General features: G+C 37.7%; 1 protein-coding gene across 2 annotated transcripts in view; it reads right to left on the bottom strand.

Moving 5' to 3' along the window:
- Nucleotides 1–26,560, bottom strand: part of MYOF (myoferlin) — a 104,797-nt gene that overhangs the window by 31,847 nt on the left and 46,390 nt on the right. The window contains exons 17-30 of one of the 2 annotated variants that reach the window (XM_054033985.1): nucleotides 24,673–24,711; nucleotides 19,224–19,348; nucleotides 16,764–16,880; nucleotides 16,147–16,324; nucleotides 15,131–15,255; nucleotides 14,492–14,598; nucleotides 11,396–11,588; nucleotides 10,027–10,182; nucleotides 8,178–8,309; nucleotides 5,879–6,042; nucleotides 4,293–4,407; nucleotides 3,829–3,934; nucleotides 769–908; nucleotides 266–439 (exon numbers count right to left, since the gene is read on the bottom strand). In XM_054033985.1, coding sequence (XP_053889960.1) covers nucleotides 266–439; nucleotides 769–908; nucleotides 3,829–3,934; nucleotides 4,293–4,407; nucleotides 5,879–6,042; nucleotides 8,178–8,309; nucleotides 10,027–10,182; nucleotides 11,396–11,588; nucleotides 14,492–14,598; nucleotides 15,131–15,255; nucleotides 16,147–16,324; nucleotides 16,764–16,880; nucleotides 19,224–19,348; nucleotides 24,673–24,711 — 1,871 coding nt within the window. The remainder of the gene's footprint in view (nucleotides 1–265; nucleotides 440–768; nucleotides 909–3,828; nucleotides 3,935–4,292; nucleotides 4,408–5,878; nucleotides 6,043–8,177; nucleotides 8,310–10,026; nucleotides 10,183–11,395; nucleotides 11,589–14,491; nucleotides 14,599–15,130; nucleotides 15,256–16,146; nucleotides 16,325–16,763; nucleotides 16,881–19,223; nucleotides 19,349–24,672; nucleotides 24,712–26,560) is intronic. The other variant, XM_054033986.1, reaches the window with a different exon arrangement.

Genomic DNA, 26,560 nt, shown 5'->3' with positions numbered 1-26,560 from the left:
GGGGTTCAGTTTCTGCTGCCAAGTCTCATAACATGCTAACAGATAAATAATTCTAGGAGTCAAAGAATATACGTATTATGCAGGAGGTCAGACAATATGATCATAATGGTCCCTTCTGGCCTTGAAGCCTATGAATGCCTTAGTCACACAGCAATTTAATGGTTATAAAGCATCTCATGCAGTAGCTTGCTGTATTTAATAACTCTAATTTTAAAACTTATTTTCCTGTTAATTAAACAATTACTACTGTGATTTTACTACTTACAAGAGCACCTTCAAGTTTAAAGATAGCTGCTGCACCATGTGTGTCTGAAGGAGCCATTTTTCTCCTCCAGCGTCTACGGCGGAATGTATCAGAACTGCGTGGTTTCCAGTGAAACTTCCAGCCAATCAAAGATGCATATTCCCATCCTTCTTGATCTTCATAGGATGCCATTACCTAGGAGACATCAGAATAAATACAAACCATCCACACTGTACTTACATAAATGTCAGAAAAAGTCTGCAATAGTTACAACAAAAACAATCAACCCTTTTCAAAATAAACTCTAAGTGAAAGACAAAGACACTATTCTACAGCAGGAAAGGGAAACTGACTGCATGTCAAATAAAGTTGTTTTAAAATATTTTTCTGTGGGTAGAAACAGAATGTTGTTCTGCACTCAGACTTATCTGTGAGATTCATTTCAAACACATTTACCTCTAAAATCATGTATTATGTGTAAGAAATAGAAACCCTTAACTACAGTTCTAATCTGCTCCTTTTACCTTTACTCCTGTTGCTTGGCTTGGATCCTTTTTGCGTTTTCGCACCAGTCTTCGCCGTCTGTGTATATGATACATTTTCTCTGCAGCAACCCAGGATTTTGGCTTATTGTCGGGAGGAATTGTAATTCCATATTCCCACCCTAGAACAGGATTTGTTAGTTATCTTTCAGATAAACAGTGTGAGTTATAAACAAGAGGAGTTTGGGTTCTGCAGATGGTCAAGTTTCATTGGAAATAAAATAAAAATTCATAAGGGACTATTTTAGTATTGCCAACCCTAAACATTTAAGTCATGGGTCATGTCACAAAAAAATCAATATTTTGACTTTAAAATCATGAGATTTTATTTTTTAAAAATATATTTGGAGTTCTTTTTATTTAATTACTGGATTTTGAAACTTTAGGGCACATTGGGGTCATATTTGCATTCTTTACAATGGGGAGGGCTAGAAACTTACTTTTTATTTTAAATGGAAGCTGGAATTCAAACAATCACATGACCTCAGGTTTTAAGAGACACCCCCAAAATTATTGTGAGAAACATGAAAAAAATCACAAGATTTGGCAACACTGTTTTTTATATTTCCACTGTACAGAATTGGAATTCAACAGCCAGAATTCTGGGGTCCAGATTTGTATGTAGTCTGACTTTCTGCTGTGGAAGGTGTTATGACCTCATGCACTGAGACTTAACCTTAGCACAGATGGCAAAACTACATAAGAGGAGTAAGAAAACTTAGATTCCAATGATGCCAAACAGCCAGTTGTTTCACTGGACTTTAAAAAAAAGAAAATAGCTATCTGAGAGTCTTCGGTTCTTTAGAATTCATCTAAATTCATGATAGTACTGCAGACTTCTGGGCTTCAGATACTCTTCTCTTAAAACTGTCCCTTCTACTTTCCCAAGACCCTTGTTTCTTGAACTATTATAGAAATGTTTCATAGATCCCTTGTTTACTGGCAGGCTTTGAAGTCAAATATTTCCCCCAAAGATCCCTATAGTATCCTAACAATCATCTCGTTACATGGTTTACACCCTCTTGAACCATTTGCTGCTGGATCAATGGATCCATCTTGTATTTGGATTAATTATGAGCAGGTGGAAATAAGAGCAGTTCTAGTAACAAAGAGTCTCTCTTTACTGTGCTTGCGAATTTCTAAAGTTCATAAGACCAGTGGTCCATTTAATCTAGTATCCTGTCTCAGACAGTGGCCAGTACCAGGCGCTTCATAGAAAGGCACAGGAAACCCCATCATTGACAGCTTTATTACCAGCCCATGACGTAAGTTTCTTCCTAACCCTTTTCAGTCAGAGTTGGGTTATGCCCAGAAGATTGAGGCTTTATTTTCCTTTTAATATAACTGTGGATATTCTCATTGCCTATATAAATATCTCATTATCTATATCAGTCCTTTTTAAAATCCTACTAAGCTTTGGCCTCAGTGGTATCTTGTGACAATGAGTGCTTAACAACTTAAACAAGACACAAAAAAGTACATCACCTTGGATTCTGCTTGATGAAATGTGATTACATACACAGCAGACAACCTATGAAACTTCACCTACTGTGCAAAATGGTGGTGCCTGTGATCCAAGGGAGGCCAGGTTTTTTTGTTACTAATACTTTGCATAATGTCATGGCAAATTCATGCCCTACTATGGGATGCTGCATAATGTAGTGTGGGTTTTTTTTGTACTGATGATAGACTGGTGAGTAAAAGTAGGGTAAAAATGGGAATAGATATAGGTAGTGGGCATTTTTAATTGTGGATTCCTTTTGTAACTGGTACCAGTTTGCTGGGTACATGGTCCCTCAAGTGTAAATATTGGCATTAAGATGAAATAGATAATAATGAACTACTAGAAGCATGTGGCTTTGTCTACACTAGATTCTTCATTAACATTTCCCATATTGCTACCACTAATGCATCTTCACTGCTGGGAGCCCTAGACTAGATTGGCCATTGGCATTTTAATCACAGTGTCTTCTGACCCTCTTCAGAGAAATCCCCCAAAGGCCAGTATGGGGTTGATGTAGGTCCTGCAGTGTAGATCCCTAGACCCACTATGCACTCTCTGTTGGATCCAGGGGAATGGTAGCTGAGTCCTTTTTCTGCACAGGAAGAGGAGAAATATGCATGGGGGTCTCCTTAGTATGTCAGTCTTGAGGGTAGAATCGGACGCCCTGTTATTTCAGCCCATAGATTTCCCAGGTGGAAATATTCAACCATTACATTATATTTTAACGCTGATGGCAGTTTTGCCTGAGTAGAGAATGCAGTATCATTCCTTTGGACTGCTATCTGGCATTTTATCCCTTCAGCCTATTGCTCTGCATTCTCCAAAGGAACACACACATGAAGAACCACCAGTTTTCAGGCAAACCACCAAAACTTAAAAATAAATGCACATGTGACTCCAGGTGGAAAGGGGGCGTATGACTGTGGTCCTACTGGCTTAAATAAGTATAACACATGCTCAGTCTCTCATGCACCTGCAGAGTATTTCACTCAACACCAGCCTACATCATTATCATCATTATGGAATTGACCAGAGATCCCAATCAGGATGGGAACCCCATTGGGATAAGCACTGTACAAACATCCAGGAAGAGCTGGTTCCTGCCCCAAACAAATTACAATCTAATATAAAACAATGAGTGTAACAAACAACTGGAGTATGAGGGTAACAGTTTTATAACTGTGTGCTTACATAGCTATCCAAAACTTGATGGTCCTAAATCATAACTTTTTTTAAAATTCTGAAACAACAGCTAGATTCTCCATAAGTTAAGGTTGCAGCCGAGTTTCTATTTAAAGCCACATTTTGCCTCTTCTTTAAGTTCTACCATGCACAAAAACCAAATCAGCCTTGAAATATAAAAACTTCCCAGAAATCACTGATGTTCCTCTACCTAGTTACTAACATGCTCTTGGTTACTTGTATTTCAGAATATTGTAGTGAGACATAACCTGTTGAAAGTTTTGGAATACATTATTCTATCTGATTGACTGTGAAGAGTTTGTCCTAATAAGTATACTATAAACAGTTAATCTTACCTTTCTCATCCACCGCTCGATTTATATCATAAATCCAAGCATCATCCTCCCAGGTCCATCCAGGGGGACAGGTAATCTCACCAGGTGGTGCAGCTTTTTCTCCATTCTTTCAGGTAGAAAAAAACCAAAGGGTTATTATGTAAAAAATGCACATGTAGCATAACCATATTGTAAGGCTGTATAGGAAGTTGGTTTGATGGGCTCAAACCACCCACTCTCAGCTTCAACTCAGGATGAAGCAAATATTTTTGTAATAAATAGCTGGTGAAACATCACTGTATTCTTCTGTACTAACTTGTTTTAGGACACATTTTCCTAAAGTCAAAATAAAATGTTAGACATTGCAAAAGATCATCATGCTGTGAAAAATTAGGAAAAGGGGGAGCAAAATAGCTCACAGCTAAGCAGAACTCTTGCAACCAGAATTTTAAACAATGAAAAGTATTAATTTATAAGAATCTCACCACATCTGTGTAGGGCTCCTCAGCTGCTTTCCATTCTCCTCCAGGATAACGACTCTCATTTTGGTACACTTCATCTGTAAACTCACTATGACCTGCATCCGCTTCAGTCAGCAAACTGTGAAGTCAAAGCAAATATATTAGCAAAGCAAATCGTTAAACTGCAATTACTGAATAGAACTACTGTGGAGAGTGTGCACATGTGCGTGCATACAAAAAATTATCACCATTCTCCAATGGATGGCTGAGTAATTCTGAGTCTATGTGCCAAAAGCCCTATTGCTATTAGCTAATGGAGATTTTTCTTCAGCCGCAGTGGCAGAGGCCTGTGCTTTTGGAGTTTTTATTGCACTGTCACTGTAAAGTTCCAACTATCCATAGTGTGCAGTATAGACCACATAAAGACTTCTTTTCCTAGAATTTCCCACAATTGCTATCCAGACCTGCTTTGAACGCTCTCAAAAAGTGTATATATGTAAATATATAAAATACTAATGCATATCCTATGAGAACACACATTTCATATGTACACATATAAAATATAAACAATTCTCACATCAGAGTTTTCTTTCACCTTTTCTTCAAGTCTTTCGATGTAAATCATAGGTATTTTTATTCCGTGTAAATCATAGGTATTTTTCAAGCCTATTTTGTCCATTTACACTGCACTAAGTACAATAGTGCTGGATCACTGTTATAGTTTAATGATTGACAGTCATAACATGAAAAAAAATCAACATTTCCCTGAAGACTACCTACGAGCTACACATGACTACACATAAGCTAACTTAGGCTAAGGAGGGGAAAGGCAATTAAATGAGCTGCCAGCTGATTCTTTTGTCGCAGCTAGTTTATTTGTTCATTTAAAATGTTACTGAAATGCATCCAATATCAAACTTTTTCATCAACATTACAGTACTCAAGTTTCCCAATTTTTCAAAAAAAATGTTAGCTGTCCTGTGAATTTGGACTAACTTGACTTTTCTCCATCTCCTAGGTGTGACTGAGTTTAAAAAGAAAGTCAAATATTTTACTGATATATTTTTTTAAACTATAAATATGATAATTAAAAGATTACTAATTATTGCAGATAAAATACATTTCTCCAGTTTTAATTGCCTGGCAGATTCGATTTCAGAAAGAACTGAAATCTGTTTTGTAATGCCATCTACTGGTCAAATAAAGTTGTGTGGGTTATTTTCTGTCTAGTGGAAGAGATCATTGTATTTATAATTGTATTTATTTCATATTTTTACAAGAGGCTTTTCTCCTTTATCAGCTGAACTGTTCTCAAATGTATACTTATTGCTTTTCTGCATGTCATAGACCATCAATTGAAAAAAATTAATCTTGAAAATCATGAAGATTTAATTGCTAAATTTTAAGAAGGACTCAACACGAATTGTACTGTTATTAAATAGCTTTTACCAATTGGCTAACTTACTCTCCTTCTACAAAAATTCTGTTTAAAACCTGCCCAACCCCACTTAAACCCAAGAGATGAATTTATTCTATACATTCTGAAAATAACTAGGAAACATTGCAAACCCCTTATTGCTATTTGATTGTGTAGGAATCAGAAATCTGACCTTCTTTCAGGATCAACCATCCATTCTCCTTCCCACTCCCAGCCCTTTGGGGGCAAAAAGAACTCTCTTTTCAATTTAATTTTTCCTGTGACATCAGAAAACTTGTGGCGACCAACTAGTCCTGAGGTGCCCCACTTTCCAAACATAAGAGCCTGATTTTCATACTGTTTGAGAGAGAAGAATAAAAGAGCACTTTAGGGTCAAAAGAAAAGCTCTTAGGAAAATATAAGCATATATTTATGTAATCATTACACCTCAAACATTCTACTATATGTGGCCCATATCTGAAATCAAAGGACCAAGCTATCAGATAGAAAGTACGGGTAAGCTAGTCTTATAAACACCATGTATGGTGCACCATGAAAACAGAGATGGGTCACACTGATTTACCAAACCTGTCCATGTTCAAATCCAGACAAGTAGGTCAATCAGACAAAATATTTGTTCCTTCAAACAGCTGGGCACCACTTTATTTCATGTCATTACTAACCTCCCAAAGTGGCACTTAGAATAATGATATCAGAACTAGTGACTGGCAGAAGCTAAAGATGGTGCTTCAGAACATGATATTAAAAAGTTTGTCTCAAATACAACTTTTCATATAACTAATAGCATCCTTTTCATGCTTGAGGGACTGCTCTTAGTAAATCCATTGGAGGGCCATATTTTCATACTATTTCATACTCCAATCAGAAACAAGTAGGAGTGCTGTCTCCTCTACATCTGCTGTCTCCATCTCCTACCACATTTCCTCCTCACCCCTACTCTGCCACTGACAACTTCAATGATCCCTTCATCTCTTCCTCCTACCCTCATCTCAGTGCCTCTTCAATGCTGCCTTGTCTGCAGTGAATCCCCTCCCAACCTACATCCTCTCTTCATTCAAATCTATAAACTTACTGCTTCCATGCTGCCTACAAGAGACAGCTTTAACTTTTTAGTAAATACATTTCCATTTTAATGAGAACATGTATCATAAATTAATCCCTGCATGATCTTGTTATTGTAAACCTTGTCCTTCTCCATGAACCCATGAGTCACATGTAAAATCGGATTATAAATTGATCAGGGCAGGCATGATAGGACTGATTCTGATCTTACACTAGTTTCACACGCTCATGCTTCCATTGTCTTTAATGGAATTATTCTTGATTTACACTGCTGTATGTTGAATCAAAATTTGATCCCAGATTGGTTTTGGTTTTGGGCTTTTTAACCCCTTCCTCCTGTAAAATTCCTGGAAAATGTTTGGATTACTGTACAAATAGTATCAGAGGGGTAGCCATGTTAGTCTGAATCTGTAAAAAGCAACAGAGGGTCCTGTGGCACCTTTAAGACTAACTGTTAGTCTTAAAGGTGCCACAGGACCCTCTGTTGCTTTGTACAAATAGTAAAAACTTTGTCCCATAATGATTCATATTTTATACTTGAGAAATCATGGATTTTGACATTCACTTTCTATTTTAAATTACTTTCACTACAGGTGCCTGAGTACTGCCAACTCAACTAACTGTAGGGAAGATGGCTACACAGGCTGCTGTCATGATGTCATATGAGCATATCATGTCATATCAGCAACTATATAGATGTTGGTGTCCATTACTGGTTCAGCGCATTGTAGCCATTAGTAGGAAGTGAACGAAAAGGATGCCTGAAGCTTATCATTAACAGAAGAATAAAATTGTTTCTTGGATTAGTCTAGATTCATCTGACATTTTGGTCTCTACGATTACAGCATACCAAGAAGGCTATTTTAAATATTATCCACCTAATTTTCATCATCCCATTACACATGGTAACTCTTAACACTACAGTGTTATGGTATATTCTCTTGTAATTGGAATTTGCTGAGTTTGCCTCAATTTTTCTGTAGTGTTTGTTTCAGCGAATCTTTCTGCTCGTGTGGAACCATTATTAACCAATACAGCCTATGCTCATCTATTCTTTGCTCAGATATGAACAAGCAATTAAAGTAGAAAGGTTCTTCACATAGCAACATGCTATGGGCCAGATTTTAATCTTAATTATTCCAATATAAATCTAGAATCACTGTACTGAAGTCAGTGGAGTTGCTCCAGATTTACAAGATTAGAATCTAGTTTTATGAGTATGTCAGAGACATCACCTGGAAGAAATGTTGGGTTTGATTCTCCACTACCTTGAACCTAATCTAGTCATTTATATCTATGCAAAATGAGTGTAAAATGACACCAGTAATTCATGTCAGAATTTCAGTACATTCCAGAGTAAGTGACAAAGTTTCATGTAAGAGTAATATATTTAACATTAGGAGGCATACCATTTCTGCAAAAACACTGAATGTTCCTTCTGCAAAGCTATTAAACTTCTTTTCAACTGCAGTCAACCCAAGCCAAATGTTAACTCGCAACTGCACTGGAATTTTGGCACCTTTGTTCTTGTCCTGTGGGTACTGGAATATGTAAAAAGAATAGTTATCCTCTGTTAGCATAGTAGACAGTAAATGTAGGTTCTGAATAAATGTACATAATAGCTCAGACATATCAAAAATAATACATGGCTTAGCCAAATACTCCTGCACTGCAGTTTCCTGCTTCAGCGGTTACTTCAAAATGTCTTTATCAGCAAAACCCCTATTGCTTGACAGATATTACCAGAAAACATCCTAAAGTAGAACCCCACCCTTGATTTACTGGCATGTAAGAGCTAAACATAGGAAGATTGCTGCTTAACTTCTTTCCCGTGTTTCCTTTCCAAAGTCTCACACACTAATGAGTTTGCCTCTGTCCAGTACTGAGAACAATTATAACTTCATAATTCAGCGTTAGTATTAGTATTTCTTTGTCACAAGAGGCTTGAAATGCAGAGGTCAGAAAGAATGTTTCACTCAAATAGGAGGCAAGGGCTATACACAGTACACAGATGGACACACACTGGAAGTTTTAAGGTAAGAGATTGTCTGCACTGGGAAATTTTCTGGCATAACTATACTGATATACCGGTATAACTATAACTCTCTGTGTGGATACTCTTATCCTGGAATAAGAATGACTTTTTCTGGTTTAATTGACTTTCAAAGAGACAAACTTAACCAGGAAAAGGTCACTCTAATTCTGGAATAAGGGTGTGCACCCAGAGAGTTATACCAGTATAACTATAGCAGTCTAATTATACTGGTATAGCTATGGGCTAGTCTACAGTACCCGCCCGGATCGGCAGGTAGAAATCGATCTCTGGAGATCGATTTATCGCGTCTCATCTAGACGGATAAATTGATCCCCGAATCGACGCGCGTACTCCCACCTCGTCAGGAGGAGTAAGCGCCGTTGACGGGGGAGCTGTGGCGGTCAATTTGCCGCCATCCTCACAGTGGGGTAAGTCGAATAGGATACGTCGAATTCAGCTACGCTATTTGTGTAGCTGAATTTGCGTATCTTAAATCGATCCTCCCCTGCCCCCCACCCCAGTGTAGACCTAGCCTATGTGGGGAGATTTCCTTGTGTAGACAAGCCTTAAGTATTAGGTTCAGATTAACATCCAAAAGTTTGAATATTTATCTGCAGCTTCTCTGAATTATTCAAATCCCACCCAGTAAAAGTCTCTCACCACGACAGATCCATCCACGTGCCTTCTAGCAGCATCAGCGCCCACATTGGCTGAATAACCGGATCACACTTCCGAGCTTTTGGGTGAGGTTGTGAGCCATGGACCAGAAGTTGATTCTGATTCTCTGTTACAATGGGCTTTCTCATCATACTATGTGTGCTGTTTTAAGGAAAGCATCTGCAATTTGGCTCTTTGTGGCTGACACCTCGCACCTTGAGTCTTATCACTCCACCACTTCAGAATTCTTACACCTCTCCTGTGCCACTGTCACACTGCGCCATACTGTATATCCTGCCAGCAGCTAGCTACTTAGACTGCTGTCACCCACTCACAAGATTTTCTGCCTCGTTTTATAGCAAGTTGCACTAGAAATGTCTTTCCCTTATGCTACGGATCAGAGGATACAATATGGCCCTATGCATCTTAATGGATGTACACATGCCTTTCATGGATTTAACTTTTCATAAAATTAGCTAAGGGAAAACGTCTGATGTTAACAAAATAGCACGTTTTTAAATTCAAGCTGTAGTGTTTAAAGTGGCGTAATGAAATTATCACAGTACCTTTAGAAAGATGGTCTGGGTCTTTCCACAGTATTTACCAGATGCTTCACTACTTGTCGTAGAATACAAAACCTGGTGTGCGGGAATGCGGGCATAAGCTAGTCTCTGCTCTCCCCGGATCATCCAGATGATCACATCGGGCATACTGTTTTGTGGCTGGTTTTTTTTTTTAAAGAGAAAAAAGAATCAAAACTATATTCTGCAATTAGCAGAATTTCAAATTAAACCAGTGTTTGGAGAGTAAAAACAGAAATCAGGTAATTTTCAGGGATTTAATTAAGACAAAACAGAAATACATATTCATGATACTAATATATGGGAGGAAATTTTCTTTGGCAAATAATTAAATGTCATACTGTTCTGAGATGATAATTAGAAAAAAAACCAAATAAGTCTTATAAAAAGATTTAATAAAGAAGCTGGAGGTATTCTATGAACATATTCAGTCACAAATGGTTGATAATGAATATTCTAGGTTAGATCCTTTGGCCCATTATGTCCCTTTTGTGCTGCTCCACTATTAAGGAATTCTTGGCCTGCATGGAGCCTAAAGTCAATGGGACTTAAGTACACATGTAAAGGCTTTCCTGAATAAGGATGGACTTACGCACGTGCTTAGGTGCTTTCCTAAATCAGGGCCTGAAAGATGAAATCATTGTAACAAGAACTTTAGCAGAATCTAAGTAAACACCCTGGCAGCTCTGTGCTGCCCCTTATACACTTCTGTTGGCTGTGTGCTAATTGTGAGTCTCAAACTGGTTATAGTGGTTTTTTACCAGTGATTTTTAAAATTAGCACTGGCAAAGAGAAGATGAATATCGCTATAGATGATATGAAAACGAAGTAACAGACTAGCTCATGCGAAAACAGGCATTTATTATGGTCTAAAGTTACTCAAGGGATTAAAACAAATTAGAATAACTGGTCTAAGCCCAATTTAAATAGGCTTCCATAGCTGCTGGCCCACAGAAATTCTGGATGCACAAACCCTAAGGAAATTTGCAATTCTGGGATGAAAGTAAAATATTCTCCTCCTTTAAGAAAGCTCCAGACAGGCTCATTAGGCAGACAGTACTGCCCCTTTATCTAGATTAGAACCAAGTCTCTGGGTCTTATCCTGCTACCCTAACCCAAGAAAAATTCTCAGTGAAGTCAACTGCAATTAAAAATTTTACATTAAAATACATGTTAAACATATTCCTGGAAAGAAGTATTTTTCACCTTCTGAATTTTAAAATTACTGGGTGGAGAAGAATGGATGAAGGTTTCTTTTAAGCTTGAATCTGGTGTATATGCAGGCACTGTGGTTATTTTACAGAAACTGTGTCTTTTTAAACCAACTGAATCATATATATTTTGAAGTACTGACCTCTTCGGTCAATTGCATTAATTTATCCAACCAGTCTTCAATTTCTGCCAAAGTGACCTTCACATCGGTAGCGTCAGTTCTCATCCTTGTTGCTGCGTCTAGAATGTGTTTGAGAGACTTGAGGCGCAGTTTTTGTATCTGTGTGTCAAGGACTGTGACATTGGATTTGGCTTCTAAGAGGGGAAATGGCTTACTGAAAAGAGAAACAAAAACTTTTAATAATATAAATCTTCCCTCTTAGCATCTAATTTCATTAAACAAATGTTTGAGAAGCATAGGTGTTCATACTTAAAGAAAAAATTTAACTAAGCCTTATAATATTATGTATCATCACTAGTATTTCCCCATGGCAACAAAAATAACAGAAATCCATCAGAATAACATTATAGAGTCCAGGTCCTGCAGACACTCCTATTGGATCTAGTGCTTCCTACAGAGTTTAAGACCACTGAGTGCAGGCCTAGGCTTATAATAAGCTCTACCATAAAACAGCCTTAGATAGATGTAATTTCTTTTGCTACACTTTTCAAATTTTTTACATATCAAATTAACGTAGAAGATTCATGTCTAGAAATGGATTTCAAAGGTGAAATCAACATTTTCAAACTAAAGTTGGACTCTTTTCATTGACTGAAAGCTGTGAGTGCTCGGTAGTTCTGACAAGTAACCCACTTATTTAAGTATTTAACTATGAAGTTATCGAACTTTCAGGCACTCAAGTTTGAAAATTTGCACCAAAGTCCACTACATAGAAATTGGTGAGACATCAGGGTGCACAGCTGCAATGAACATAACTGGGAAACTCCATAGTATAGCAGCATACCCCAGGGGAGAAAGTGATTGCACTGATTTGTTAAAGCAATAGATAGCTTTTCTGAGGTCTTCAAATGTATTCCTTTTACAGGAGCTCCTTGCTACTCAGTTCATTAAGGTGCATTTAATATGGCATTAGAAGAAGCTCTTTTTCATAGCATTTTACTGAGCTGTTGGTGAGATTGAAAAGACTTACTACTCTCTGAGTCCGAACCATGTAATCAGAAACCAGGGGCACAAAAGCTCCAACCCTGCAAAGCCTTAATGCTGGCTGTATTGCATATTATCGTAAGTAGTCCCATTACCTTGAATATAAGTACTATACTTGGTAATAGGTGTTTGTGGGATTGGGCCTAAATATAATAGAACTCAGGCTACACCAGCTACCTCCTGAAAGCTGCTGCAGATTTCAGATTTATAAAGAGCCTTAAAGCTTGTGGCAGATTTCTAGTCACTTAAAATATAATGTGACAAGGAAACTTCTTTTACAAATACAATATATGGAATTATGTTTCTTAATGCAATTCATAAGTTTATTGTAAATTCTTTAGTGACTGTCACTTACTAGATGTTTGTACAGCGCCTCGCACAATGGGGCACTAACTTATTTGACGCCCCCAGGTGTTACCACAATAAAATTGTTTAATAATACGTTTAATAAAGCCATGGGAATTGTTTGAAAGAGAATGGGTGTGTGCACAAGTGAGAGAGAGAGATTTTTTTAATATATATAAAGCGGGTGTACCCACACTTTTCATGTGGTTGTAATGACATGAGACTAGGGTTGGTCCTAGACAGAGTGCTGTCCTAAATGAATTTCAATATGCCAATCCCTTTCTGCCATCCATTCTGTCCTGCCCCTTATTAAACATTTTACTAGGTCATTTAAATTTTATTTAGGAATTAAAATTCCTATTAGTGATTTCTTACTAAAACGTACTATAACTCCATTGTGTTGGTTCTTCTCTTTCCCTTCCCTTCCTTATTTTTTTTCACTCCACTTCCAGTATATCTTGGTGAATCTCTTCCTCCCTCTTTTTATGTTTTCTCTCCAATTTTTCTTGTGTAAAATTCTTCCCTCTTTTCCACTTTTTTCTTTTTCGTGTTTTTTGTGTTGTTTTCTCATCAACTTTACCCATGATTTTTTCACTCTCTTCTCTCTCATACTGCCCATTAATATCTCTCTCATTTCTTCTCCAATCCCTTCTCCCAAGTTTAGAAATTATTCTCCTCCAAACAACCCAGCTCGGACACTTATTGCTCTGTCTAAACACACACAACATATTGACTCACTTTCATTCCCTCCCGGGAAAGTCATCCCATCACAGAAACTTTTGAACAGATTTTTTTGTGCCCTGGCCTCCAAGGAGAAACTGGGAGTTCTCCTCTCCCGCCTCCCTATGAGTGGGGCTGCTAGAGAAGATTCTTTTCCCTCCTGCCCAAGAAAAAGAGCCTCTGTGGAAGACCTTCCTTCCTTCTCATGGTGGGAAGCATAGGTGCCTTGAACAGCTGGGCCTCTGGACTGAGTGCATTGATTAGGGCTCAGGTGGCTCTGCCTGGCGTAGCGTCTGACCAGGTTGAACTGAGTTCCAACCATCTGTTCAGCATCAGCTCTGCTGGGCCGCTTCACAGTAAACACTGTTTTGCTGTAATGTCACCCCTAAAACTCAGCCCTTTGGAGAGAAGACCAGGCTAGAATTTTCAAAGGAATTTAACGGAGTTAGGCACCCAAATCCCATCATCTTTCAATGGGATTTAAACACTTCTGGCACTTCTGAAAATCTCAGTCTCTGAAGTTATGTCAAAACATGGGTAGCCACACAGCTAACTGATGAGTTCCAGCAACCAGGTACTAGACAGTATTACTCTGAGATTTGCACTTTGTCCTAATAACATGTACCAAAAAAAATTTTAAAAATCCTTCAACTACATTTTTACAAACTGTCTGAGCCCATAAAGGAGATGTTGATATTCCATATCAACAAAACATCCCCAGTAGACAGACAACAGCTGAATGTATAACACCACAGAAGCCAAATTACACTTTCAGAGTGTGAGACTGAGTGTGTGTGAATGTGTGGAGGGGACAAAGGACTCTACAGATCCACAATTTCAAGAATGACCCTGCTCAACAGATTTTTTTTTTAAAGTGCTGTTCCATTTTATATTAATAAATCGACAATAATGAAACGATAGGGCAAAAGAAATGGGTTCTAAGGTGATTTTCACATTGTCTTCTAATCTTCATGGGCTTTGAATGATGAGTTTTACAATAACTTTTACCTTGTATCTTCTATAACTTCATCGATCAGCTTCAGCCATATCTCTGCCAACTGGTTTTCAGAAACTTTAGCCTGTATTCCTGACTTTAGTGCAGCTATGTTGGATTGCTGGAGTGTTTAAAGAAAAGGCGCAGAACATATAAACTTACATTCTGTTATTAGTTTTAATGTGAGTTACAGTCCTACATTCAACAAAACAACATTTGTTTTGCTAGAAAAACCCAAAGACCACAAAGAAAAATGTTCAGACATAATTCATATTTAATAGCCCTGATCCTGCATTCCTTGCAAAACTGCTGAGAAAGGAGTGCAGGGTTAGGCTCAATATGCTTAACAGTATATAATATTGCACCTACGTACCAATTAAAATGCCTCCTATGGCCCTATACATCCCCTCCTGTATAGTTTACTCCTTCTTCTGGCAGGAATACACTGCAGGGGGGATGGTTGTCACTTCCCAGAATACAGACTTACAATTAACTCTGCTTTTGCAGCATTAATGCATGTCTGTTCAGGAGAGCAAAATGTGTGCCAGATTTGGTTCCGGAATTTGTTCTTCCATCCCATCCCTAAATCTTAAATTCAAACAAATAATTTAGATGTAAAGCATGAGAATAAAATAAAGTCCTGAATCACTTACCAGTCTTTCAGCCATGGTTAGGATTAGGTTCACCGGGTCTAGTCTATGACTTATGTCCTCCCAAAAGGAAGTTATTGTCACTACTGGCTTTCTGTTCACCCATGGCAGGTAATAATAGTAGTTACCTGATGTGAAACATTAATGTGTTAAGAGTTGTTTTTGAGAGAATGAATACATACTTCCTAAGGACTTGAAACTGTCAACCTTAGTTATGTTGAGTAGTATCTTATTCTGTGATTAGTTCCATTGATTTCAGTTGACCTATTCAGACAGGCAGGTATTATTCAGTGAGAAGGTGGCAGAATCTTGCCCTCATTTATCTAATGGATTTATATTTTTCAGGTAAAGTAGTGTCTCCTGGAGAATAAGCATTTGACTTGGAATAATTTAGAAAGCCAATAAGGTGGTTTTTTATATCATCTGATAACATTTTTACAATATTCTCTCCAGAAATTCACTTGTGAAAGCAGCTTTATATATTTTTTCTTTAGAATAAAAATGTTTTAAAATAATTTTATGAGAGCAAAATTCTTTGCTTTGTCTAGTAAATAAAAAAAATGAAAACAACTTCGTGTGCAATAACTAAAGTACAAATTAAAAGTATTTTATATGTTACTAATCAATCTAGTCTATCTGCTTTTAAGATGCCAATCACTTGTCTAAGCACTGAACAAGAGTTGTGAAGAAAGCACAGAAAGTTCAAAACAGTATTTTCCTCTTTCATATCCCTAGTTTTTTTTGTGCTTGTGTTTATAATTTTTTTATTGGTGCCCAGGGCCTATTGACTTCAATGGGATGTATCAACCCCATATTGGACAGGTTTCATGTGTAACTAATTACAATATATCAGAAGATATCAAGAGCAAATACAAATTTACATATTACTTTCAGTCATATCTTCAATAGTCTTTCAACAAATAAAGGTTGTTGTGATCCTAACATTTGATCAATAAACAGATTTGTTTTCCAAAAGAGAATTCTGTATCTTTATAGTCATACTTCTGTAGCATACTTACCATCAAATACAACACGGCTGTATTGAGTTGTTGATGCCAAAGGCTTACAGGTGGTGTCAAACTTGTTCCCATAATTACCAATGCTAACCTCAAACTGGACAGCCTCACCAATATCTTGCAGCATGGTAGCAGAATGAAACACAGCAGACAGGCTGAACTTTCGTCTGCGCTGATATTTCTGTACAGTATTACAAGAGTTTTTGTTTTAATTAATTAACTGTATGTAATGGTAGAGGATTAGAGAAAAGTAGCAGTATCTACATGGAAACAACATCTATCTTAATACTTTTACACATTTCTGTGAAACGCACATATGTACACACACTCACACACACTCCAAATAAGCAGAGGTAAAAATAGAAATGTGTAATAAAATAATACATTTGAAATAGTAAAGATTTCTTAAATCACAATTTCTATGCTGGGAGGAAGTGAAAGTAATTTTTGCAGCCATATGATCAGTAATTTTTGTGGGGAGGTTTTCTGATTGTATTATTAATGACCCGAATAAATAAAGGATTTCATTATTACAATTTTAGTAGGTCATGTAATTCTCCAAAAAGAGAAAAACCAAGAGTTTCGCATCCATACATATTGACAAGTGCACCAGGAATTACCTCAACAATCAGTACGTCATCACTGGAGATCGACTCTATCTTTTTATTCACAGATTTACTGTCAAGTATTGTAGATAGTTCAACTAGGACTCTGCCTCTGTAAGCAACTCCTTCCTCCTGTAAGACAATCACACAAAATTCTATATCTAAGTGCTGGCCAGCAAAATTGGAGTTGAAAGCCTGAAGTTAATGGCAGTACTGCTATTGACTGTAATGAGGTCAGGATTTCACACAAACTTACATAATTGAACAAATGTAAAATAATCATGGACTTTAATTTCTATTATAAATGAAGAGCATACATATTTAAGAAATAAGAAACAGTAAATTACAGATGCAATGTTTTTGTATGGTTTATTCTGGACAGGACCAAAACCATTGGTATTAAGCAAATATATACACCTTTACCCCGATATAACGCGACCTGAGATAACAAGAATTCGGGGGGGGCGGGCGGGCTGCGCAGTCCGGTGGATCAAAGCAAGTTCAATATAACACAGTTTCACCTATAACACGATAAGATTTTTTGGCTCCCAAGGACAGCATTATATCGGGGTAGAGGCGTAATATATAGACTGGATTTGTAGAGTAATTGAAAACTACTGCCCCTTAGGTTGAAGAAGTGGCTACAATGGGACATATATGCTACAAGCATCAAATGGGTATTTACTGCCCCCTGGAGATTGTAGCCCAAAGTAGATAGGTTTTCCTATAAATTATATCCTTCAGCCTCCATACAATCATTAATCCTTCTGAAGCTGCATTTTAATCTTAAATGACCTGCAGAATCAGCTGCTTTCTGTTGAAGCTTTTCTATATTAGCTCTTAGGATAATGTGTCCCTCTGTTTTAGACAACTACAGAGCTTCAGCAGTAATATGGGCTGCTGTGCAGAGCAAGAAATGGCCATGGTCCTCCCCCACTTGCAGATATTTTGAGATCCATAAGGAAATCCCATAGCTCTTGGAGCATAAAAGATGTCTGGAGAATCTGCAAGGGACCCCATGCCCTTGGCAGGACCTCTATTCCAGCACCGCTCCCTGAGAAACTATTCTACTAGGGAACAGAGAGTCCTGTGGCACCTTTAAGACTAACAGATGTATTGGAGCATAAGCTTTCGTGGGTGAATGCCCACTTCGTCGGATGCATGTGCATTCACCCACGAAAGCTTATGCTCCAATCTATTAGTCTTAAAGGTGCCACAGGACTCTCTGTTGCTTTTTACAGATCCAGACTAACACGGCTACCCCTCTGATACTATCCTATCAGGGCCTCCCATTTGACCTGACCCCAAATCATTCTTGACAGTGTCTGATGATGGGCTGTAGTGTCAGTATTTTTACTTATATGAGAAAACCTCGTTGGTTTTCCAAGGGATAATGCCACACAGTGAAGCTATCCCTAGCCATGCCTAGTCATAAACCCCTTTCCAGATCCCAGATGTCCAAATGTGGATAGCTTGTGTGTACAGGCTCTGCGGATAGGAGGCAGGGTGGGAGGATGAAACCATGTTGGCTCAAACCTATCTCTGTGGCAGATTTTGGAGATATTTTCTGTTTCTTTCATCCCATCTGTGGGGAAAATCTAGTGGATAATATATGGCACTTGGAGAATTCTTTCTTGAGAGTGAGCAGATGTATCAAGATCTATAGGAAAATCTCATTGATCTTGTTTCAGAGTAGCAGCCGTGTTAGTCTGTATCTGCAAAAAGAACAGGAGTACTTGTGGTACCTTAAAGACTAACAAATTTATTAATCTCTAAGGTGCCACAAGTACTCCTGTTCTTTTTCATTGATCTTGGGGCATCTGGGGACATTTTCATGGATCTGATCTGATCCCCATCTCGCTTTCCCATGACAGCATGTTTTCCTCATGGCAGTATGGCTAATCAGCAGGTCTCACTCATGCTCTTTAGCCAGTGCTCCACTCCCCTTTGTGTGAGTGTTCAAATATGCAGAAGGGGAGATAGTTCAAAATGACGTTGGTAGGTTCAACCTTCTCTTATTGCTACAACATCCCTGTGGGATTGGATGGGACACTGCCATGGAGAACAGCCATATCAAAATACCTATGGACGAGGGGCTTCTGTTGGACTGGGAGAAGAGGTTCAATATATAATGAAATTGCTGCTCTCTCCTTAAAATCCCTCATCTGAGATCTGTCCCATTTCATTCCCCTGTGCCAATGGGACTAGAGTGGGAATCCAGTGGCCTCAATCTATATGGTCCCAAATGCTCATTCAAAAGTGTGTATACAATTGAAACTTCCACAAATAGAAAAATATTCCTGTTCCATTTATTAAATAGTGACATCATGCTAAGTGTATGTTATTTTGCAAAAACAAAAATAAAAAGTTCTTTCTTTACATTTGTCTTAAACTTAATAATTAAAACCAATTCAGTTTACATTATTGATAATAACAGTTGTTTTGATCTGTTTGTATTATAAAAGAGAAACTAACCTTTCCAGAGTTTAGTTCATCATAGGGGTCTGGGAATCCAGTGTATTCTCTTGGGCTTCCATAAAGGTTTAGGTAACAGGGCCCAAATGTTGGTAAAAAGCCCACCTCTGTTTCCCCTGTGTTTACTAATAGGCAAACATCATCATTAGAAATTAACTAACCATCTTTTAGAACCACAAGGATATTGAACTTTAAATTCAGATACAGTAAAATAAATGTTAGATATTAGTTGTTAGTAAAGTAAGAACACTTTATTCCATGGGTGTATCCCAGTAATATGAATTTAATGTATCTGTTTGCATAGCTATATCTGTCCCTAGTTGTTTACATGGCTGTAAGATTTTTAAATTAGATAATACTTTATGCAATAAAAAACCCACAGAATAAATTGATCTTATGCTACATTCCCACCATCAAAATTTCATTTATGTGAAAGACCAATACAATTTTAAAACAATGTACAAATTTTAATGTAAAAAATATTTTCACAAATAGATTAAACTGAATACCCAGTACCATTGGCTTTCACTTAAATGTACCAAGGATTATGTTCTAGCTAACAATAAAGATGTACACAGTAGCTGGAAGGTTAGTGTTCAGCATCACAGAATATGCCTAGTTAATCCTACTGTTTTTAGTGTGCTACTGAAGTGACTCAAGTCTGTTAGTAGAAGGACTAGTAGAATGAAAATTATTAAAGTATACCACAGTATATAACACTATTAAGTAGCCTATTCACCATTCCTGGAGGTAGAGTAGTATGTATTTTTTGTGCAAAATAGGGAAAAAATGAGATTTGGAGGCACTAATCTAAAAAAGATTTTTCATTATGCCAAAATAATTAAAAGAACTGCTGTAGTCTTAGGTCTCAATCCTGTCCCCAATGAAGTCAATGACGAAACTCCCATTGACTGAAATTGGAGCATAACTAGGCTTGGAAGTATTAGATTTGTATTAGTAAATGTCAATAATGTTGATTTCACCTACATATACAAATCAATGAAAAGGTATTTCCATGTATAATAAAAAGGTACAGATAGGCAAAGTCAGAAAACAGTTGCTTGAGAACTCAGTAGTCAAAATCCAAGGATTTAGACTTTTGAATTAAGCTTGTTACAAATGGACTAGTACATGAACAGTAAAAATAGGTATGATCTGTTGACTTAAGGATATTTACTTTGTATATTTTGACATGTGATGTTGGCAATTTGTGTTTTAACTGTTTCTACAGCTTTAATTGTTTGAACATGTGTCATTAAATAAATATCTGATCCCCTCCACATAATTTCTTATGACTGTGAAAATTTAAATGGATGAAAATAGAAAAAAATGCTTAAAATAATCAATTTTATCCATCAAAATTATAAAAATAAAAAGTTGAATTCTGCCATGCCTAAGCATAACAGAGAGCCTTAATTTCAATAATTTTGCCTGAGAAAGGAATGCAGGATAAGACTCAAAATTAGATGTATAGTCGCTCCCATTACTGCCTCTTTAGTGAAGTGATTGTCAGCCTGTGTATTAAAAACTTCTTTTTGAGCGGCCTAAAATTTCATTCAAGAGTGAAAGTCCACACATTCACTTATTTTTCATAGATGAATATTTGTTTACTATGATTAGTTTTGATAATTCTGAATACAGTTCAATAGAATTTACATACCAAATATACTCTAGAGCTAAAAGCAAAAATGAATCCATAAGCATTTATTTGTCATTTTCTTAATTAAAATGGCCAAAATAATTTAAATCCTTTTTTAAAATGTCTGCATTTGTGTGCTAAAACCAGCGCTATTTCAAATCATCACACTACAAAGACAAGACAAGGTGTTTCTAATTTAATGCTTATAGTCCCTTACCTATATCAATACTACAGCTGTAATTTGAGTACTGCTCTGCTCTAATTTTTGTAATTTTATGTTTGGTATAAAAATCATTTGTAGATAGAAGCATTACTCATATTATTGCTATTGCCATTTGGTTTTGTACATATGTACTGCAGCATGTATTATAGTAAGGCTTGAGTTTATTAAACTGAACAGGATACTGATGAACTGAAATGGTTGTAAGGCAGGGATGGGCAAACTACGGCCCTGGGGCCGCATCCGGGGCCCTTCAAACGTTTTAATCCGGCACTCGAGCTCCTGCCGGGGTGCAGGGCTGGGGTCTTGCCCCGCTCTGTGCAGCTCCCAGAAGCAGCGGCACGTCCCCGCTCCAGCTCCTATGCGTACGGGCAGCCATGGGGCTCTGCACGCTGCCCCCGCCCAAGTGCCGCCCCCACAGCTCCCATTGGCAAGCAAACGGGGCCAACGGGAGCTGCAGGGGCGGCACCTGCGGATGGGGCAGTGCGCAGAGCCACCTGTCCGCGTGCCTCCGCGTAGGAGCCAGAGAAGGGACATGCTACTGCTACTTCTGGAAGCTGCTTGAGGTAAGCGCCGCCCAGAGCCTGCACCCCTCACGCCCTCCTATGCCCCAACCCCTTGCCCCAGTCCTGATCCCACTCCCACCCTCCAAACCCCTCGGTCCCACCCTCCTTCACCCTAGAGCCCACACCCCCAACCAGAACCCTCCCCCCCCTCCCCACACCCCTGCCCCAGCCTGGAGCCCCCTCCCACACCCTGAACTCCTCATTTCTGGCCCCACCCCATAGCCCGCACCCCCAGCTGGACCCTCCCCCCACCCCAACTCCCAATTTCATGAGCAGTCATGGCCCACCATACAATTTCCATACCCAGATGTGGCCCTCGGGCCAAAAAGTTTGCCCACCCCTGTTGTAAGGGGAAGCAGGCTTTTGTTCTCTAGCTCTGGATTTAAGGGAGTTAATTGTGCCTTTATGCAACATTTGAATATATCCCCTAAAAGGGCTCTTAAGGTTATTGGTAGGTGAACATATAAATAACACAAAAAATTAGAAATAAGTCAGCAATACATGCAGAGAAATACTCTACATTTGGAAAGGTGCTTGAGATCAGGGGCATGATTCTGAGCTCTCTTCAGCTTTTCCCTGGTGTATCTCCATTGTTTTTAATGGAGGTATTTCTCATCTATATTGCAGTAAATGAGATCAGAGTTAGGCTCCAGGTCTTTCATCAACACCTATCAGTTTTTTCAGAAACTACTTTGGGCAATCTGAAGCACAAAATGATGGCTTTACCATTAGGATAAAGACAGAAGAATGTGAAGATAAAGGGCTAAATCCTACAAGTCTTTTACTGACCCTCGCTGACTACTGAGCAATATGTAAAGCTAGCTGGATAGTAAAAGGGAATATGAATGTCCCGATGTTTCTTACTGGCAAAACAAATGCAGTTGTGTCAACTTTGCAGAATGTAAAATGGTTCTGTGCCTTGTGCTTTGTCTGCTTCCAGGATAGTAAACTTTGTCCATTTTGTCAAAGTTTTGAGTGGTTCACATTCTTTCATGTCTAAACTACAGAGAGTGGATGGGACCACAGGACTCCTAAATACTTTTTCATTTTAATATTCATCTGGACAGCTCATGTTACATTCAGGTTATATAGCTGTTTTTTTTTCTTAGTTGGGTTTGGACCACAGAGAGATTCAGTCATAGGTCTTTGTATGAAATGTAATGACTTTACTATTGGAAAAAACATCTGGAACTGGCCTGATAACCATTTATTGTAGGTAATTATTAAGTGCCCCAGCTCTTCTTACATATAAAATCCTCAGAGTTCATTGAGGTTGCACAGGTATATCTGAAGACAGAATTTGGCCCATATTTACATCATTCTTGAAGATGGAATACTACTATAATCTAATTTGAGTATTGACTTTTCCCTGATTATTGCAGATGTACAGGGATAATGTTGTTGGGAAAGATTAGCGGTAAATGCAGGGTTCTGTAGAGATTTGTATATTGCTTATATATAAGGCCCTACTTAACTTGCAATATTGTGGAAATTGCAGATTCTGCAATATTAGGTTTTCACCACAATTTTGACAGCGGGAGCCCCGAGCCCCTGCTCTCTGCCCCGGGCCCCTGACAGTGGGAGCCCTTGCTCTCAGCCTCAGGAGGCCAACAGCGGGAGCCTCTGCTCTCAGCCCCAGGCCCCTGACAGTGGAAAATCACGGAAAAGTAATAATGGACTCTGTTACCGGAAATAATAAGGTCCATTATTACTTTTCTGCAATTTTCCATGGCTTGCCTGCAACTCAGCTGCAATTTTTTGACAATCATTCTGCGATTCATGTAGGCCCTTAGTTATATATATTCTATATCATGCTAAAATGAGTTTGCTTCAACAAACTAATCATCTAGATTTGGGGAAACAAAGCAACCTGGTTTCCTAAAGTGAATGACTCTACAACTATAATTTTGGTTAAAATTGGGGATGCGGGATATTTTAGAATTGAATGTAAGGACCATAAAACTTTAGTGTAGGTAAAATTCAGCTCTGTGCCAAGGGCTAAGAATTGTCCAGACTTTTGGTGAGCAATTTTAACTGGAGTAGAAACTTTTCTTTCAACCCTAAATGTTTTAATTTTCCTCTGTTTCTTCTGCCTTACATCTTAATACCACTGAAGTCGTCTTCCACTGCTAAATGATCCAGAAACACTTACTTCTGATATTAGAAACAAACATAGGAATAATACTAAAAAACCCTTCTTTCTAAAAATAGATTTCTATGTTGAATTAATCTGTATGCTGTTGCTGGTAAATTCAAACAGAAGCGCGTTTCTAAAGAAATCAATGTTGTTTCACTTAAAGATGGTATGTTTAAAGAGATGATTATCAGAAAGGCTTGAAAATGCTTCATAAAAATGATTTCAGCTTTTATTCATTATTATTCTATTTTTCAGTAAGCCATGCTTGGTGAGCTATGCTGCACTTTTGGATCTGAGATAAGAAAACAAAGCATTTGGGTGGATAAACTTATTAACATTCAGTTACATTTCAACTGCATTTAAACTTAATCTGCATTTATTTCTATTAAATAAATGCAATTTTTAACTTAATGATTTCCAAAAACAACTCTAGGTTATAATGCAAAGACCAATTTGTTAGAGTAAGTCAGGTTTCATTTTTCAGATCTATTTATCCACCCAGTTAAGCATAAGCATAAGTGAAATCTTTTAGGCAGTTCATTATGTACAGGGAGCTCTACAGCAGCATACACAGTTGAGCTTTTCATTACTAACTGAAAAACTGCAAGCCATTTGTCAGAGTGCATAATAACGGAAACAACTACAGGCTCAGCTCTAAAATGCAGCGCCACACATCAGCCAAATAGAAATACTTTCAAACCAATTCCAGTGCCAAAACTGATTTAAATAGTAAGTCATATTTAATAGTCTCCAAATGTAGCATTGTATCCTTTACATATTGTTTAATTTTTTTAAATGTTTATAAAATAGCTTGGTTTTGTTTTGAGACAATATTGCTCAGATTGGGCACTGGACAGCAAAATCAAATTAAAGACCAAGATATAAACCTTCATATGATGAAGCCCCAGTTCCCGAAGATGAAAATTCTATATTATGAAAAGACAACAGGTTACATGACAAGAAATTATAGAGCTTAAAAATTAAACATATCAAAGTGCAATCTGCTTTAAAAACTAAATCAAAGTTGAAGTGACTCTGGAGTGGCCTGGAGTTTTGCTGCTTGAATAAAATGTGGTGTGGTGTTTCCCTAGTTTTATAAATTCTAAACAGAGAAAGACATGCCTAGGGCTATCATCAAAATACAGTTTTGGTGTCTGTGAGTTCCAGCACCTCTGTCTGAGCGCCACATATAAGATTTTTTATTTAAATACTTTTAATTACTATCTTGAAAACTAAAATCATACAAACTGATTTTTTTTGTGTAAAGCTTTTCACTTAAGGAAACAATCATGCTAAAGGTTAAAACATGTTAGGATACTTTCATTTATTGGAATGATTAGACTATGGTAGTTCTAATCAGTTGATCTCTTGGAACCCAATTCTGCACACCTTGAAATCAGTGGGAGTGTTGCCATTGACTTCAAGGGGAGGAGAGCTGGGATCTTATATTGAAGATCTGACACTGGAATAGCAATTTTCAGAAGAGATGTTGAGTAACTACGCACCCAGATTTCAAATCAGAAACACAGAAGAAATTAAGTAACTTTGTCACAGAGGAAAAGGCTGAACAATCTTCATAGGCCCTGATCCTGCAAAGATTGGCACACATTTAACTTTAGGCACATGAATAGTTCTCAAACCAGTGTACTTACATATATAAAGTTAAATACATGCTCAAGTCTTTACAGGATTGAGGCCAATGTCGTTTTGTTTTTTAAATTACTTACCTGGTAGCTTACTCATGGACAAGCAGGGCTGTTCTTAGACAACTATAAGGATGTTTCATTATATTTATCAGAGAAAAATACTAATTCAGAATTCAAATGATGGAAATTATTTGGGGCCAGCTTCCTTCAGGCTAACTCACCTTACTTGTTATATTAGGCAGCTCTATAAATATCAAGCATGATTTACTGTGAACTCTTCTATGGGGACAGTTAATATGCTGTAAAACTTTTATGACAAAGATTAAGCCTGTATTTCTGGCAAAGCAACACAATGCTTGGCAAGGAGTTGGCCCACCTATAAATGGGATCCTACTATAAGAAGACGAAATTTTGTGTGTGTGTGTGTATACACACACACAGAGACACACACAGACAAGTCATTAGGTTAGAAACATGCTATGTGTACATAAAGAAATTATTAATAAAATAAATTACAACATAATTGTAACTAATGGGAATAAACAAAGTACCCTGAAATAGTTATAAACATAGCATAACCGAAACAGGAAGGAAATCTCAATTTTGTCTTTCCTTAACCATCTATAGGAAGAAAAATGTTTTTGGAGTATATTTTTCTTGCAATATTTCAATAAATTCACAGATCACACAAGCTCTAATAGAAAAAATATCTCAGGAGGATGGAAACTTTGCCAACCTAGATGAGTTTTCTTACAGTCATCATCAGTTCGGCTTTTTAGTTTTCTCAATAAGTAGCTGAAGCAATTGACTGAACTGACTGAAAAACTTTGACATATGCTTGTATCTACTTAAACAAATAATTTAATTGAAAACTATTTAATTAATCCAGTGATTTGCGGTTTAGGTGGGCTCAGGCAATGAGCTATAGAACCTCTCTCTTCTAGCTCACTGGTCTGAGTAGTAACCAAGAGTCATTGCCATTTGACCACTGTTTAGTGGCATATGGGAAATGAGAGGTGGTCTTGGACCAGTTCTTACCAGACTGGTGTTCAAATCACTATTGGCATCTTATAGGCAGTCTCATCAGGAAGACTGGCTAATCCTCCCTTTACTTCAGGCTGTTTCTCCA

Source organism: Malaclemys terrapin, chromosome 7 (genome assembly GCF_027887155.1).
Source record: "Malaclemys terrapin pileata isolate rMalTer1 chromosome 7, rMalTer1.hap1, whole genome shotgun sequence".
NCBI lineage: Eukaryota > Metazoa > Chordata > Testudines > Emydidae > Malaclemys > Malaclemys terrapin.
The sequence above is the reverse complement of the archived record's forward strand: the minus strand, read 5'-3'. Positions and strand labels throughout refer to the sequence as shown.